Source organism: Garra rufa, chromosome 6, assembly GCF_049309525.1.
Source record: "Garra rufa chromosome 6, GarRuf1.0, whole genome shotgun sequence".
Classification (NCBI taxonomy): domain Eukaryota; kingdom Metazoa; phylum Chordata; class Actinopteri; order Cypriniformes; family Cyprinidae; genus Garra; species Garra rufa.
Window position 1 is genome coordinate 14,023,915 of NC_133366.1, and position 14,891 is coordinate 14,038,805.

The 14,891-nt window shown below is 33.1% G+C and overlaps 1 protein-coding gene across 2 annotated transcripts; it reads left to right on the plus strand.

Annotated features, from left to right (window-relative positions):
• Positions 1-2,254: 2,254 nt before the first annotated feature.
• On the plus strand, positions 2,255-13,926 carry pknox1.2 (pbx/knotted 1 homeobox 1.2). Of its 2 annotated transcripts, none has more exons than XM_073842358.1 (10): positions 2,255-2,641; positions 3,420-3,559; positions 3,641-3,812; positions 6,686-6,856; positions 6,924-7,053; positions 7,161-7,258; positions 7,380-7,508; positions 9,395-9,471; positions 9,540-9,703; positions 12,687-13,926. In XM_073842358.1, the coding sequence occupies exons 1-10, from the start codon at positions 2,591-2,593 to the stop codon at positions 12,884-12,886; spliced, it is 1,332 nt and encodes a 443-aa protein (XP_073698459.1). In that variant the 5' UTR covers positions 2,255-2,590; the 3' UTR covers positions 12,887-13,926. The 2 variants fall into 2 exon arrangements, with proteins under 2 accessions (XP_073698459.1, XP_073698460.1); XM_073842359.1 differs by having other exon boundaries at positions 6,939-7,053.
• Positions 13,927-14,891: the final 965 nt, after the last annotated feature.

The window sequence follows — 14,891 nt, forward strand, 5'->3', positions numbered from 1 at the left end:
AGACACTTTGTTGGGAAGTTGAGCCGCTGCTCCCGCTCATCTTTTCCAAATGGCGTTAACGTTATTTGCTCAGTACATGGAGTAGAGACCTGCACTCCTACGGGAGTATAGCGGGACCCGAGGCAACCGACTGCGGCGCGAGACAAAACTTGATGGGGCGAGTGCGGCTGTTCGGGACGCGGGAAAATAAAATGATTCGCGGGACCCCCGCAAAATAGAAATATCTAAAAAGCAAATATTGTTATTCATCTATTGCACAAAAGCAGCAAGAACAACTAGTATAAAACTTACAGCTATTATTAGTAAACACAAGGATATAGGCAGTCAGGTGTTTAAGTTAGAATCCACTCACTGCTCAAACATTCTTGCACAGTGCTGAATATTGCGTGCTCGCGAATTAAAACACACGAAGTGTAGACATTGTGAAAGATTCATTGTGCATAATATTCATTGTGTTAGAGCTTTATGAGATCGCGTATGAACTGAGATGTCAACTTTAGCTTTGTCTGCTTGCATTCAGCTATGGATACACACAGTAGCTCATGCTTGCTCTTCTGTTAAGAATAACAGTGGTTTGTGAATGTTGATGCTTAGCCTACATAACAAATATTTTATCAGGAGCGTTTATGCTGTGGTTTTGTGAAACTTACGAGATGTTACAAAACAGTTTCATGTAAATTCAATTGATGTACTGAAAAAAAAAACTATATAGGTTACTTTTATGCGGGCAGGAGCGGGACAAAACATGAATGTCGAGGTAGGAACGGACCGAGATCAACATATTTCTGCGGAGGCGGGACTGAAAAATACGTCCCGTGCATGTCTCTACATGCAGTGTTAAAATGCCCCCTATTGGTTAAACTCTGCATCAAACGTAATATAAGCATGAAGACGTAATATGCACATGAAGTGACCTGTCAAAAACGACTTATATGCTCGTTACCACATTTGATAATCAATCGAAATAATCGCAGCTCTTGCGATTTGAAAATCGCACCCTTTCAAATCGCGATTTCGGTTTAAAAACGATTAATCGTGCAGCCCTAAATACCATTCAAAAGTTTGGGGTCAGTACATTTTTATTCTTTTTTTGAAAGAAATATAATAATAATATTTTTATTCAGCAAGGATGTGTTAATTTAATAAAAAGTGATAGCAAAGCCTTAAATTGTTAGAAAACATTTCTATTTCGAATAAATGTTTTTCTTTTTTACTTTTTTATTCATCAAAGAACCCAGAAAAAGTATCACAGTCTTCAAAAAATATTTGGCAGCGCAACTGTTGCCAACTTTTTCAATAATAAATCAGCATATTAGAATAAAATGTAATGGCTAAAGAAAATTTAGTTTTGCATAACAGGAATAAATTATATTTCAAAGTATATTAAAATAGAAACCATTATTTTATATTGTAATAACATTTTGCAATATTGCTTTTTTCTCTGTATTTTGATCAAATAAATTCAGCCTTGATGAGCATTAAGGATTTCTTCAAAAATATTACAAGTCTTACTGATCCCAAACTTTTGAACGATAGTGTTTTTTTTTTTTTTTTAAGATTAATATACACTACCAGTCAAATGTTTTTGAACAGTAAGATTTTTAATGTTTTTAAATGTAATTTTTTTAAGTTTGTTAATGTAAATTTTAAAAAGTCTCTTCTGCTCACCAAGTCTGCATTTATTTGATCCAAAGTACAGCAAAAACAGTAACATTTTGAATTATTTTTACTGTTTAAAATAACTGTTTTCTGTTTGAATATATTAAATGTAATTTATTCCTGTGATTTCAAAGCTGAATGTTTAGCATCATTACTCCAGTTACATGATCCTTCAGAAATCATTCTAATATTCTACTTCGTGCTCAAAAAACATTTATTATTTTTATTATGTTGAAAACAGCTTAGTAGAATTTTTTTCAGGGTTTTTGATGAATAGAAAGTTCAGAAGAACCGCATTTATCTGTAACATTATACATGTATTTATCATTACTTTTGATCAATTTAAAGCATCCTTACTAAATAAAAGTATTAATTTCTATAATATCGTTCCCAAAAACAAAATCTTTTTATTTCAGATAAATGCTGATCTTTGGATCTTTCAATTCATCAAAGAATCCTGAAAAAATGTACTCAACTGTTTTGAATATTGATAATAATTTTCTGAAGGATCATGTGACGGACTGGAGTAATGCTGCTGAAAAGTTAGATTTGATCACAGGAATAAATGACTTTTTAAAATATATATTCAAATATAAAGTGGTTATTTTAAATAGTAAAAATATATCACAATATTACTTTTGCTGTACTGTGGATCAAATAAATGCAGGCTTGGTGAGCAGAAGACACTTAAAAACATTTAAAACCTTACTGTTCAAAAACTTTTGACTTGTAGTGTAAGTTTTATAAGATTAATATCCACAGATAAAATTTATATTCATTTGGAGAATGAAATCATTTTTTCTGTTAAAGAGCAGCAGCTGCTTTGCCGTTTTCCACATAAATCTTTGTCTTTGTTGTGGCTTTGTCAGTTTAGTGGAGCTGAAGATCAGCTTTATAGAATGCCCAAGCGTTGTCCACGGCAACAGTAACTATGATGACATCCCCATCGGTGTCCATGGAGGATTACCAAGAGGCTGAACAGGTTTGTGTTGCCAAAGAGCTCTACTTGTTTTGTGTGCGTGTTTAAACACCCTTTTAAATAAAGCGATGAGCATCTTGCAATACAGAATCAATAAACACTTTATAAACATGCAAGTGTTAAACGTGACATCTCACAATCTGAGATTGATGTCTTGTGGATTCTGAGAAAGTCTGATCTCTGCGGCATCGGATGGAGCGATAGAGAGACTCGAGACTAACCCGAGATTTTCCAGCAGTCGTGGAATATTTTTAACATTTCCCCTTTTCAATCAACACTATTGTTGTGCTCCATCACATGCACTCAATCATGTGGGCCTGTCCCAACTATAAAGTACAAAGAGAAAAAGCAGTGCGAAACTGAACAGAACTGTGGGTAATTAGCTTACTGCAATAATACACAAATAGATTGTCGCATATCTGCATATCTCGCACGTTGAGTCACTCAATGCACTGGTGTTTCTGTATTTCCTCAGTTTTTTTCTGCTAAATAGTCTGAAACTAATGTGCAAAACCACTTTGTTAAATCTGTGAAAGCTTTCTAAACCTGACAGAAATAGATTGAGTACTCTAGGGTTTGAGAGAGAAGCCCCTTTGTTAAAAATGAGGTTTTGTTACATGCTCTGAAACCCCATGTCAAGCCTTAGGGTCCTGTGACAGAGAGGCTGTGTTTCTCAGAGCAGCCCACACACGGACGTTACCGCCTGCAGACATGCCAGCTGACATTGCTAACTTCCACATACCTCGTACATCTTCATTCTCTGCCCCTCTGTCCCGTGCAGATGCAAGTGGGAGAGCAGACGGCGGGACAAGTGGAGGAGAGGTTGGAGGAGGAAGAGGAGGAGAGAGAGGACGAGGAGAGCAGCTCAGCGCCGTCTGAGCCACAAACTCCTATGGAGGTCTACAAGACGGCTATTTACAGGTAACTTGTGACATGTTTTGAAGAAAGTATATGTATGGATGTGTGTTTTTATGTCTAAATGATGTGTTTGTTGACTGCCAGACACCCCTTGTTCCCCCTGCTGGCGCTGCTGTTTGAGAAATGTGAGCAATCCACTCAGAGCTCGGAGTGCGTGACCTCGGCCAGCTTCGATGTGGATATCGAGAACTTTGTGCGAAACCAGGAGAAAGAAGGCAAGGCTTTCTTCAGCGAGGACCCCGATTTGGACAATTTGGTAAGAATCAACCAGGTTTTTGGTGTTAGCGAACACTACTGTTCAAAGGTTTGTTTTTTAATGTTTATGAAAAAAGTCTATTTTGCTCACCAGGGCTGCATTTTTTGATCAAACACAATTGATAACACAATTTAAATCACTTTTTTATTTTAATATATATTCAAATGTATTCCTTCGATGGCAAAGCTACATTTTCAGTATCATTACTCCAGTCTTCAGTGTCACATGACCCTTCAGAAATCATTCTACTATTCTGATTTGATGCTCAAGAAACATTTATTTTTATCAATGTTCAAAACATTTTTGTGGAAACCACATTCCTTTTTTTTTTTTTTTTTTTTAGAATTCTTGGATGAATGTAAATACAGCATTTATTTGCAAAATAAATACTTTGAACAGTATAAAAGTCTGGTCACTTTAATGCATTCGTTTTGATTATTTATTATTATTATGAATTTATATTATATTGTTCAATTGTTGATTTATTTCAGAAAAAAAACTTACTGACCACCAACTTTTGTATAGTATATGTGACCCTGGACCACAAAACCAGTCATAAGGTTAAATTTGACAAAACTGAGATTTATACATCATATGTCAAAGCTCAATAAATAAGCTTTCTATTGATGTATGGTTTGTTAGGATAGGACAATATTTGACTGAGATACATCTATTTGAAATCAGAAGTCTGAGGATGCAAAAAAATCAAAAAGACTGAGAAAATCACCTTTAAAGTTGTCCAAATTAGGTTCTTAACAATGCATATTACAAATCAAAAAATACATTTTGATATGTTTACAGTAGGAATTAAAAAAAAATCTTCATGGAACATGATCTTTACTTAATTTCTTAATGATTTTTGGCATGAAAGAAAAATCCAAAATTTTGACCCATGCAATGTATTTTTGGCTATTGCTACAAATATCCCCTGGCGACTTAAGACTGGTTTTGTGGTCCAGGGTCACATATATGTGTGTATATTAAACACAAAGAAATAAGCTGTGCTGCAGACCATGTAGGATTCATTTAATGTAAAAACTTTTGTTCTTTGTAAACAATTAAAATTTAAAAATCGTATAATTAATAATTTATGTAAATGTAATCAAACAGCATTTATTTGAAATGGAAATCATAACATTATAAATGTGTTTACTGTCATCATATCAACTGAATGCATCCTCACTAAATATAACTATTAGTTTTTACTTAAAAAATAAACATTATGACCCAAAACTTTTGATCAGCCGTGCAGGAATTTTCTCTTCTGCTAACAAAGCCTGCTTTTATTTGATCCAAAATACAGCATGAGCAGTAATATTGTGAAATATTTTTACTATTTAAAATAGAATATTATTTCTATTTAAATATATTTTAAAATGTAATTTATTCCTGTGATCAGCATCATTTCAACATCATTACTCAGTGTTACATGATCCTTTAGAAATCATTCTAAAATGCTGATTTGCTGATTTGAAGAAACAATTGTATTATTATTATTAATATTTAAAACAGTTTAGTACATTTTTTTCAGGATTATTTGATAAATAGAAAGATCTAAAGATCATACACTATACAATTCAAAAGCTTGGAGTCAGCATTATTTATTTTTTTTGACTGATCTGATCAAAAGTGATGATAAGGACATTTATAATGTTACAAAAGATTTTTGTTTTAGATCAATGCTGTTCTTTTGAGCTTTCTATTCATCGAAGAAACCTGAAAAAATTCTATTCAGCTGTTTTCAATTTCAATTTTTTCAGCAGAAAATCAGAATATTAGAATGATTTCTGAAGAATCATGTGACTGGAGTAATGATCCTAAAAATACAGCTTTGAAATCACAAGAATAAATTACATTTTAAAATATATTCAGTAAAAATATTTCAAAATGTTACTGGTTTTGCTGTATAAAACATTTAAAATCTTACTGTTCAAAAACTTTTGACTGGTAGTGTATATCACTTATCGTTAAATATTAAAGATTTAATTGTGCATGCTAATTTTTACATTTGGATTAACTTTGCCATGCTTTTCCAACACGCGCTGTAAATGAATCTTTAAAAACACCAATAATTTAACAATGTTTAATGTGATTTGTTTTATGCTTTACATTATATTATCGTGATGTCTAAATTCACTTGATAGCATTGAAAATGTCTGTTTTTAGTTTTTAGTGCTTATATTACAGGCTTATTGTCTTGGCCATAACTTTATTATTCATATTAAATAGTGAAGCAGCTTCAGGCTGCATTCTAGCAGAGAGCTGAGATCTGCTATGAGGCTCTGAAATGTTATAATAACAAATATTTTAATTTTAAAAGTATAGTTCACCCAAAAACGACAAATCTGTCATTAATTACTCACCTTGATTTCGTTCCAAACCTGTAAGATCTTCGTTCATCGTTAGAACACAAATTAAGATGTTTTTGATCAAATCCGAGAGCTTTCTGAGCCCTGCATAGACAGCAACGCAACTGACACGTTCAAGATGCAGAAAGATAGTAAGGACATCGATAAAATTGTTCATGTGACATCAGTGGTTCAACCTGAATTTTATGAAGTTACGAAATTACTTTTTGTGCGCAAAAAAAACTTAAATAGCCACTTTATTCAACAACCTTTCTTGGCATTGAAGTTGTCAGTTGTGTTAATGTCTATGCAGGGTCAGAACGCTCTCAGATTTAATCAAAAATATCTTAATTTGTGTTCTGAAGATGAACAAAGGTCTTACAAGTTTGGAACGACATGAGGATGAGTAATTAATGACAGAATTTCAATCTCTTTAATGCCCATGCAGACCTCTTTTATTACGTTCAGTTCATCTTTCTAATGATGTCTGAATGCTTGTTGACTGTACTCTTTCATTGAACTCAGATGGTGAAGGCCATCCAAGTGTTACGAATTCACCTTCTGGAGCTGGAGAAGGTAAACGACCTGTGTAAAGATTTCTGCAGCCGCTACATCGCCTGCCTCAAGACCAAGATGAACAGCGAGACTCTGCTCAGCGGAGAGCCAGGAAGTCCCTACTCCCCAACACAGACACAGGTACTTTTACAAACACTGACTGTAGAAATCTGTCTTCACCTTCGCTCAGAAAATAACCGTTGAGTAGTTGTTCTCCTCGCAGCCGCCGAGCTCGTTCTCTGGAGCCATGAGTCCTCAAGGTATTGTAGTGCCAGCGTCGGCTTTACAACAAGGCAATGTTACTGTCACGGCTGTAAACCCCACACAGGTGGTAACAGGTTTGTTGATTGTTTTACTTCTGCTTTTTGATTCTCTTTTCTTCCTCGTTCTCACTTCTCACGTTTCATCGTATATTGACTGTGTGAGTGTGTTTGTTTGAACGCAGGTGGTACAGTATATCAGCCTGTTACAGTTGTTACTCCACAAGGGCAGGTGGTCACACAGACTCTGTCACCTGGAACAATACGCATCCAGAACTCACAGGTGAACTTCTTTGATGTGTTGATTCAACTATTCAGCAGCACATCTTTAGAGTCTAGTAAAATATGAATGGCAATAGCACACATGCACACACTGCTGACAGCCGCGTCTGTTGTTCCCACAGCTTCAGCTGCAGTTGAACCAGGATCTGAACTTTTTCAGTCAGGAGGACAGTTCGTCTAAGGCCAAAAGAGGCATCCTGCCCAAACACGCCACCAATGTCATGCGTTCTTGGCTCTTCCAGCACATCGGTGTAAGTCTTTTCTCTACTTCACTGTTTTATAGTGTCTGTCAGGCAAATCTCAAAGCTATTCAGAGAATCACAAACAATGTAATTCACAAACAATTATTTTTTTTTTACTGCTGCTTTATCAAAGCAAGTAGTAAAATCAGGTCTCATCCTACATTTTATTTTATTTATTTATATATATATATTTTTTTATAGAATATCCATTACAGTATGCAAGTAAAATGTTCACTTTAGTGATAAATACAGTACAACCAGTAGCTCAAGTGTAATGAATAAGTTAACAGTCTCCTGGATTGGGGTAGTAAAAGTAATGTGTAATAGAAAAAAATTGCTGTAAAATTATAATATGTGATCCTGGACCACAAAACCAGTTTGTATATATTTGTAGCAATAGCCAAAAATACATTGTATGGGTTAAAATTATCGATTTTTCTTTTATGCCAAAAATCATTAGAATATTAAGTAAAGATGTTCCATCAAGATATTTTGTAAATTTTCTACTGTAAATATATCAAAACTTACTTTTTGATTAGTCATATGCATTGCTAAGAACTTCATTTGGACAACTTTAAAGTTTTTTATATATATATATTATATATTTATATATATATATATAATTTTTTTTTTTTTTTGCACCCTCAGATTCCAGATTTTCAAAAAGTTGTATATCAAGTTGTATACAAACCATACCTCAATGAAAAGCTTGTTTATTCAAATTTCAAAAAATTGAACCTTATAGCTGATTTTGTGATTTACGGTCACATATTATTAGTCTGCTGTTAGTAATAATGAAAATATAGTTACAATTATAGTTTATTATTAATAATTATAATCTTTAATCAAAAATACAGTAAAAACAGTAATATTGTAAAATGTCATTACAAATTAAAACAAAATGCAATTTATTCCAGCGATGCAAGCATCATCATTATTCCAGTCTTCAGTGTCACATGATCCTTCAGAAATCCTCAAGAAATTTCAAAGAGATTTCATTAATGTTAAAAACAGTTGTGCTGCACAATATTTAAGTGGAAACATTTTTTCAGGATTCTTTGAAGAATAAAGTAATTTAAAAAAAAAATAACTTCAATCCATTTATTTAAAAATAAATAACAATGTAAAAGGATTAATTGTTGCTTTTGGTCAGTAAGTATTAATTATATATATATATATATATATATATATATATATATTTTTTTTTTTTTTTTTTTTTTTATAATGAAAGTTCTAATCAGACCCCAGATATACTCTTGAGAAAAAACATTCTGACACCTAGAATTCAGTTGAATTTGTGTTTAAATGTATAGATGAATTAAGTGAGCTGATAGGTGTTGATGACTGACTCGTGAAGCAGACACACATGTATATTAACACTCTCACAAATGTCAGCTGCTCATGTGACTAAGCGTCTGGAGAGAGCTCTGATCGCTGAAGAGCCCAGCGGGGAGGTTTTCTGTCGGGTGTCTGTTTGGACGGGCGGCCCACAGAGAGACATTGTTCTAATGAAGCTGAGAAAAAGATAGATAACATATGCAACTTTTTCTTCAAAATGGAAGTAAGCCTATGGGTGAGACCTTTAGTTTATTATCTGCTATAGGGAAAAACATGCAGTAGATGGTAAAACTGTTTGCACTACAAATCAGTGTGCTCATAATTAATATAATACATTAACATAATGTAGTAAGACAAACCAATTTGCAATATCAAGCAGCAAAACTAACTGTTTTGTAGTTAAAAATAGCAGGATGTGGATGAGACTGAAAGCCACACCCATAAAATTTACAAATGGCCATTCCTATAGGAAGAAAAAGGTAGATAGAGAGTGCAAAGATTGAGACGCCAACCAATAGATGAAAGTGTAAGACCTTTCTGATTTCTGTCCCCCCCAGCACCCTTATCCCACAGAAGATGAGAAGAAACAGATTGCTCTGCAGACTAACCTCACCCTGCTGCAGGTTAACAACTGGTGAGTTGTCAGACATTGATACATACTGTAGTCGTCTGGATCGCCTCTGACTGGATCAGTATCTTCAGGTTTATAAACGCACGTCGACGGATCCTTCAGCCCATGCTGGACGCCAGCTCCTCGGACACACCCAAGAGCAAAAAGAAGACGCCCCAAACGCGTCCCCTGCAACGCTTCTGGCCCAACTCCCTCGCCTCCTCTGTGTCCCAGCAACAGGTCACCATGGAAGACGGTACGGCCCATAGATTATGCAACACTGAGTACAAGTTTACTTTGAGGTTCAATGAAACGTTTTAAGATGTAAAAGGGGTGTGCAGAGCTCTCACTCTTTATAGGACGATTGTCAAGGCATTGCTGTGGTTTCTGTGATGGTATTAAGCACATTTTACCACATTGTTGTTCCAAACCCATTGTTCCAGACCTTCATTTCTCCTTAGAACTCAAATTAAGATTTTTTTTGATGAAATCCGAGAGCTTTTTGACCCTGCATAGACAGCAACACAACTATCACATTCAAGGCCCAGAAAGGTAGTAAGGACATCGTTAAAATAGTCCAGATAGTTAGAAAGATACAAGAATGCTTTTTGTGTGCAAAGAAAACAAAAATAACAACTTTATTCAACAATTTATTTTCTTCAGTGTCAGTCTTGGACACAACAGTACCACTACATATGCGTTTTGTATAAATAAAGTCGTTATTTTTGTTATCTTTGCGCACAAAAATATTCTCGTGAAAGTGTCAGTTGTGTTGCTGTCTATATCTATCAAAAATATCTTAATTTGTGTTCTGAAGATGAACAAAGGCTTGCAGGTTTGGAGAGACATGAGGGTGAGTAATTAATCACAGAATTAATTTTGATGTTGTTGAGGGGGTATAAAATAAAATAAAACATGCTAGGATGATGCAACTGTTTTGATATCGTAATGAAAAAAAAGACTTCTTGAATATTTATTTATTTAGTTATTATTAAGAATAACAAAAATAACAATACAGATATTATTAGTATTAGTATTAAAATAATATTTCTAACAAACTGCTTTACTTAAAATATTTGTCTGCCAAAAGTCATGTGATGTGACCGAAACAGAAAAAACATAAATATGTAGTGGTATTTATGGATTAATAATTTGTGAATTTTGCAGTTATTTTAATTTGATAATAATTTTATGTTTTAGTTTATTCCAATTTATGTTTAGCTAAAAAAAATTTTTAAATCTGCTATCTGGTTAATTTGATAATAATTTGTGATATTTATAATCTTTGAATTTAATAAAAAATTTGTTTTTATTTAATTTGATTTCTTAATTGAACTGAAACATAATGTAATCAATAATGCTGCTTTAAATAAAACATTTTAATTGAATATAATATACATACATTAATATTTAATGATACAGTGTGAATAGATTAATAATCCATGAATTTAGAAATAATTCAGTTAATAATTATTTTATTTTTTAATTTATTTAAAAAAAAACACTACCGGTCAAAAGGTTTTTGAACAGTAAGATTTTTTTTTTTTTAAAGAAGTCTCTTCTGCTCACCAAGCCTGCATTTATTTGATCCAAAGTACAACTAAAATAGTAAAATCCTGAAATATTTTTACTATTTAAAATGACTGTTTTCTATTTGAATATATTTTAAAATGTAATTTATTTCTGTGATTACAAAGCTAATTTTTTAGCATCATTACTCCAGTCACATGCTCCTTCAGAAATCATTCTAATATTCTGATTTGCTCCTCAAAAACATTTTTTTTTATTATTAATATGTTGAAAACATCTGAGTAGAATTGTTTCAGGTTTCTTTGATGAATAAAAAATTCTGAAAAACAGCATTTATCTGAAATAGAAATCTTGTATAACATAATAAATGTCTTTATCATCACTTTTGATCAATTTAAAGCATCCTTGATAAATAAAAGTATTAGTTTCCACCCAAAAAAAAAAGAAAAAAAAAATATACTGACTCCAAGCTTGTATAGTGTATAATGTTACAAAAGCTTTTTATTTCAGATAAATGTTAATCTTGGATCTTTCTATTCATCAAAGAATCCTAAAACAATATACTCAACTGTTTTAAATATAGATAACAACAAAAAAAATGTATCTTGAACAGCAAATCAGCATATTAGAATGATTTCTGAAGGATCATGTGACACTGAAGGCTTGAGTAATGATGCTGAAAATTTAGCTTTGAAATCACAGGAATAAATTACATTTCAAAATATATTCAAATAGAAAACAGTTATTTTAAATAGTAAAAATATTTCGCAATATTACTGCTTTCACTGTATTTTCAATCGAATACATGCAGTCAAGAAAAAAATGTTCTGACAGTTTAATTTAATTATTTTTTGTTAAAACTGATTAATAATTGATGATTAATAACGATGATACCAGTGTTGTTTTCGTCAACGATGACGATGACGGAATCATTTCGTTGACGGCACTTTTTTTCATGACGATAACGAGACGATGACGAGATAAAAATGGCACGTTGATGACTAAAACATGACGAGACGTGTGTGAGTTTTCGTTGACGAGACGAGAATAGACGAAAATGTTAGTGGGTGGTCCGTCAGACGTTTAAAATGCATGACATTTCCGCTTATTGTGCATGCCAATTAAAACTTAAAAAGTATCTGACGCTATGGCAAGCCGTTTTAGCATTAAATACTCTTTGCTGTACTAGTATGGCAAGCTGTTTTAGCATTCCATCCTTGTTTGTCTTTTATGTTCTAAAACATTCCTTCATTATTGTAATTATTGGTGAAAATAGTCGATCCGGAAGCTCACATTGTGTTGAACTATAGATCTGCTATTTTCAGAACTTATAAGTGACACTACCAAACAGCAAAATATTTACTGACCTACATTAATTTGTTAAAAGACTACTTTTTTCCCTTTTTTTGACTAAAACTAGACTAAAACCTTTTTGACTTTTCGTCGACTAAAACTAGACTAAAACCTTTTTGACTTTTCGTCGACTAAAATTGGACTAAAACTATCACATATAGAAGTGACTAAAATTTGACTAAAACTAAGAAGCATTTTAGTCCAAAAGACTAAGACTAAGACAAAAACAACACTGGATGATACTTTAGTCTTTTTTTCCTCAAAAATAGTGATTTCGTTCCATAATTGAATTGCCAGTATTTACCCATTTTATCAAGATTTTTTGTTTATCAAGAAGTTATGTTTGTTATTCTCAGGTACCACGGTAACAGTCGGTGTGGGTGAGGACGGCCTACAGACGCTCTCATCAGATGGAGCTACGCTGGCCATGCAGCAGGTCATGATGGGAGGTCACAGCGAGGATGACGATGACGAAGATGATGAAGAGGACGAGGACAATGATCCTACCCACTCCGACATGACCAGGCTGGGCCTGGAGACCAGCGACTCGCTGTAGTAGGACTGAACGACTCTCGCACACACGCACACACACACACACACACACACACACACACATATAGTTAGTATAGAGAGAGACATTTAAGGCGCATCAGAGCACTAAGAAGAAAAATACATGCACACAAACACCTCGGCTGACGTGAAGGTCACAGGTCATCCTCAAGCTGTCAAACAGCTGGTTTGAAGTACAGAGAAAGGGCTTAAAGCCACACACACAACGAAACAACCCAAACACACAGGTCAAAATGAAGACACAAGCACAAGTCTCTCTCACGCCGGAATACACGCGTCATTTCCGACGCCGTTAGCCGAGTGCACTTTTTGTATGATACTGTAAACTTAATCAAAGTGTTCAAAGCACATTTTGAAAAAACTAAAAGGAAGGAAAAAAATCAAATGTTGATTCTGGATGATTCAGTTGTAGTTATCCTCATGGTCTGGGATACTATGACAATGAGGTTTGGTCTCTTGCATGCCTGTGTTTGCGTTAATCAGGCACCAGGAAAAAAAAAGAAGGAACTATTTTTCTAGTACACTGTCACAAGTGATCGGTGCCAATTTGTTTGTTTTTCTCCATTTGTTTGTTTTGCTCTGGTTTGCTATGTTTTGTAAGGAGTATTTATGTATGAAAAAGACAAAAAAACACTTTTAACGTGCTCACCCTGTTTTGGAGGGGATTGTGGTAACTACTTAGTACAAAGTACAAAGAATGACTATCCGCTGAAGGCATAGACTATGAAGCCTTACGTTTTTACATTTCTAATGCCACAATGTGAGATGCTGTATATGTTTATGGAAGTTTATTTCTGCCACAAAAATAAATGAAATTTAAAATGTAATTGCAACTTTTTATCTCACAATTCTATTTTGCTTAGAACTGTGAGTTTATATGCCACAAATCTCGCAGTTCAGTTTTTTTTTCTCACAATTGTGAGTTTATTTCTTGCAATTCTGAGTTTATCCCTCAATTCAGATTTTTTATAGCTTTATAAAAGCTATATTTATTTTCTAGCTTTATGAAAGCTGAATTCTGAGTTTATAGCTCACAATCCAGGTTTTTTCTTGCAGTTCTGAGTTTATAGCTTTTTGTCAATTTAGATTTTTTTCTCAGAATTGTTTATATCTTGCAATTCAGATTTTTTATTTGCAATTCTGATTTGATATTGTGCAAATCTGAGTTTTTATCTTGCAATTCAGTTTTTTTCTCACAATCCTGATTGTATATTGTGCAATTCTGACTTTATAGCTTGCAATTCAAAAATTTTTCTAAGAATTGTGAGTTTATATTTTGCAACTGAATTTATAGCTCACAATTCAGATTTTTTTTCTCAGAATTCCGAGTTTATATCTTCCAATTTCCAGTTTATATTTCAACTCTGAGCTTATAGATTTCAATTTTGATTTTGTTCTTGTAATTCTGATTTTATATTGTATATTTCTGAGTTTATATCTTGCAGTTCAGATTTTTTTTTTCTCAGAATTGTTTAAATCTTGCAATTCTGTTTTTTCTCGCAATTTTGAGATTATAACACACCATTCTGATTTTTTTTCTCAATTCTGAATTTATAGCTCACAATTCCTGATTTTTTTTCTTGCAATTCTGACTATATTGCACAATTCTGAGGTTATAGCTTGCAATTTACAATTTTTTCCAGAATTTATATCATGCAATTCAGATTTTTTTTATATCTCAAAATTCAATTTTTTTTGCAATTCTGATTTTATATCTCGCAAAACAATTTTTTCCCCCCAATTCTGAGTCTATATCTTGCAATTCTAATTGTTTCTTCAGATTTGTAAAATTATATAGTGAAATTTTCTTATGCAGTTGTGTTTATATCTTTCAATTTTAATTTTCTTTCGCAATTCTAAATTGATATCTTACAATTCAGATTTTATTCTCATACTTCTCAGTTCATATCACACAATTCTAAGTTTTTATCTCCCAATTCTGATATTTTCTCAGAATCCTGTTTTTGTTTTTGTTTTTTCGAACAATTATG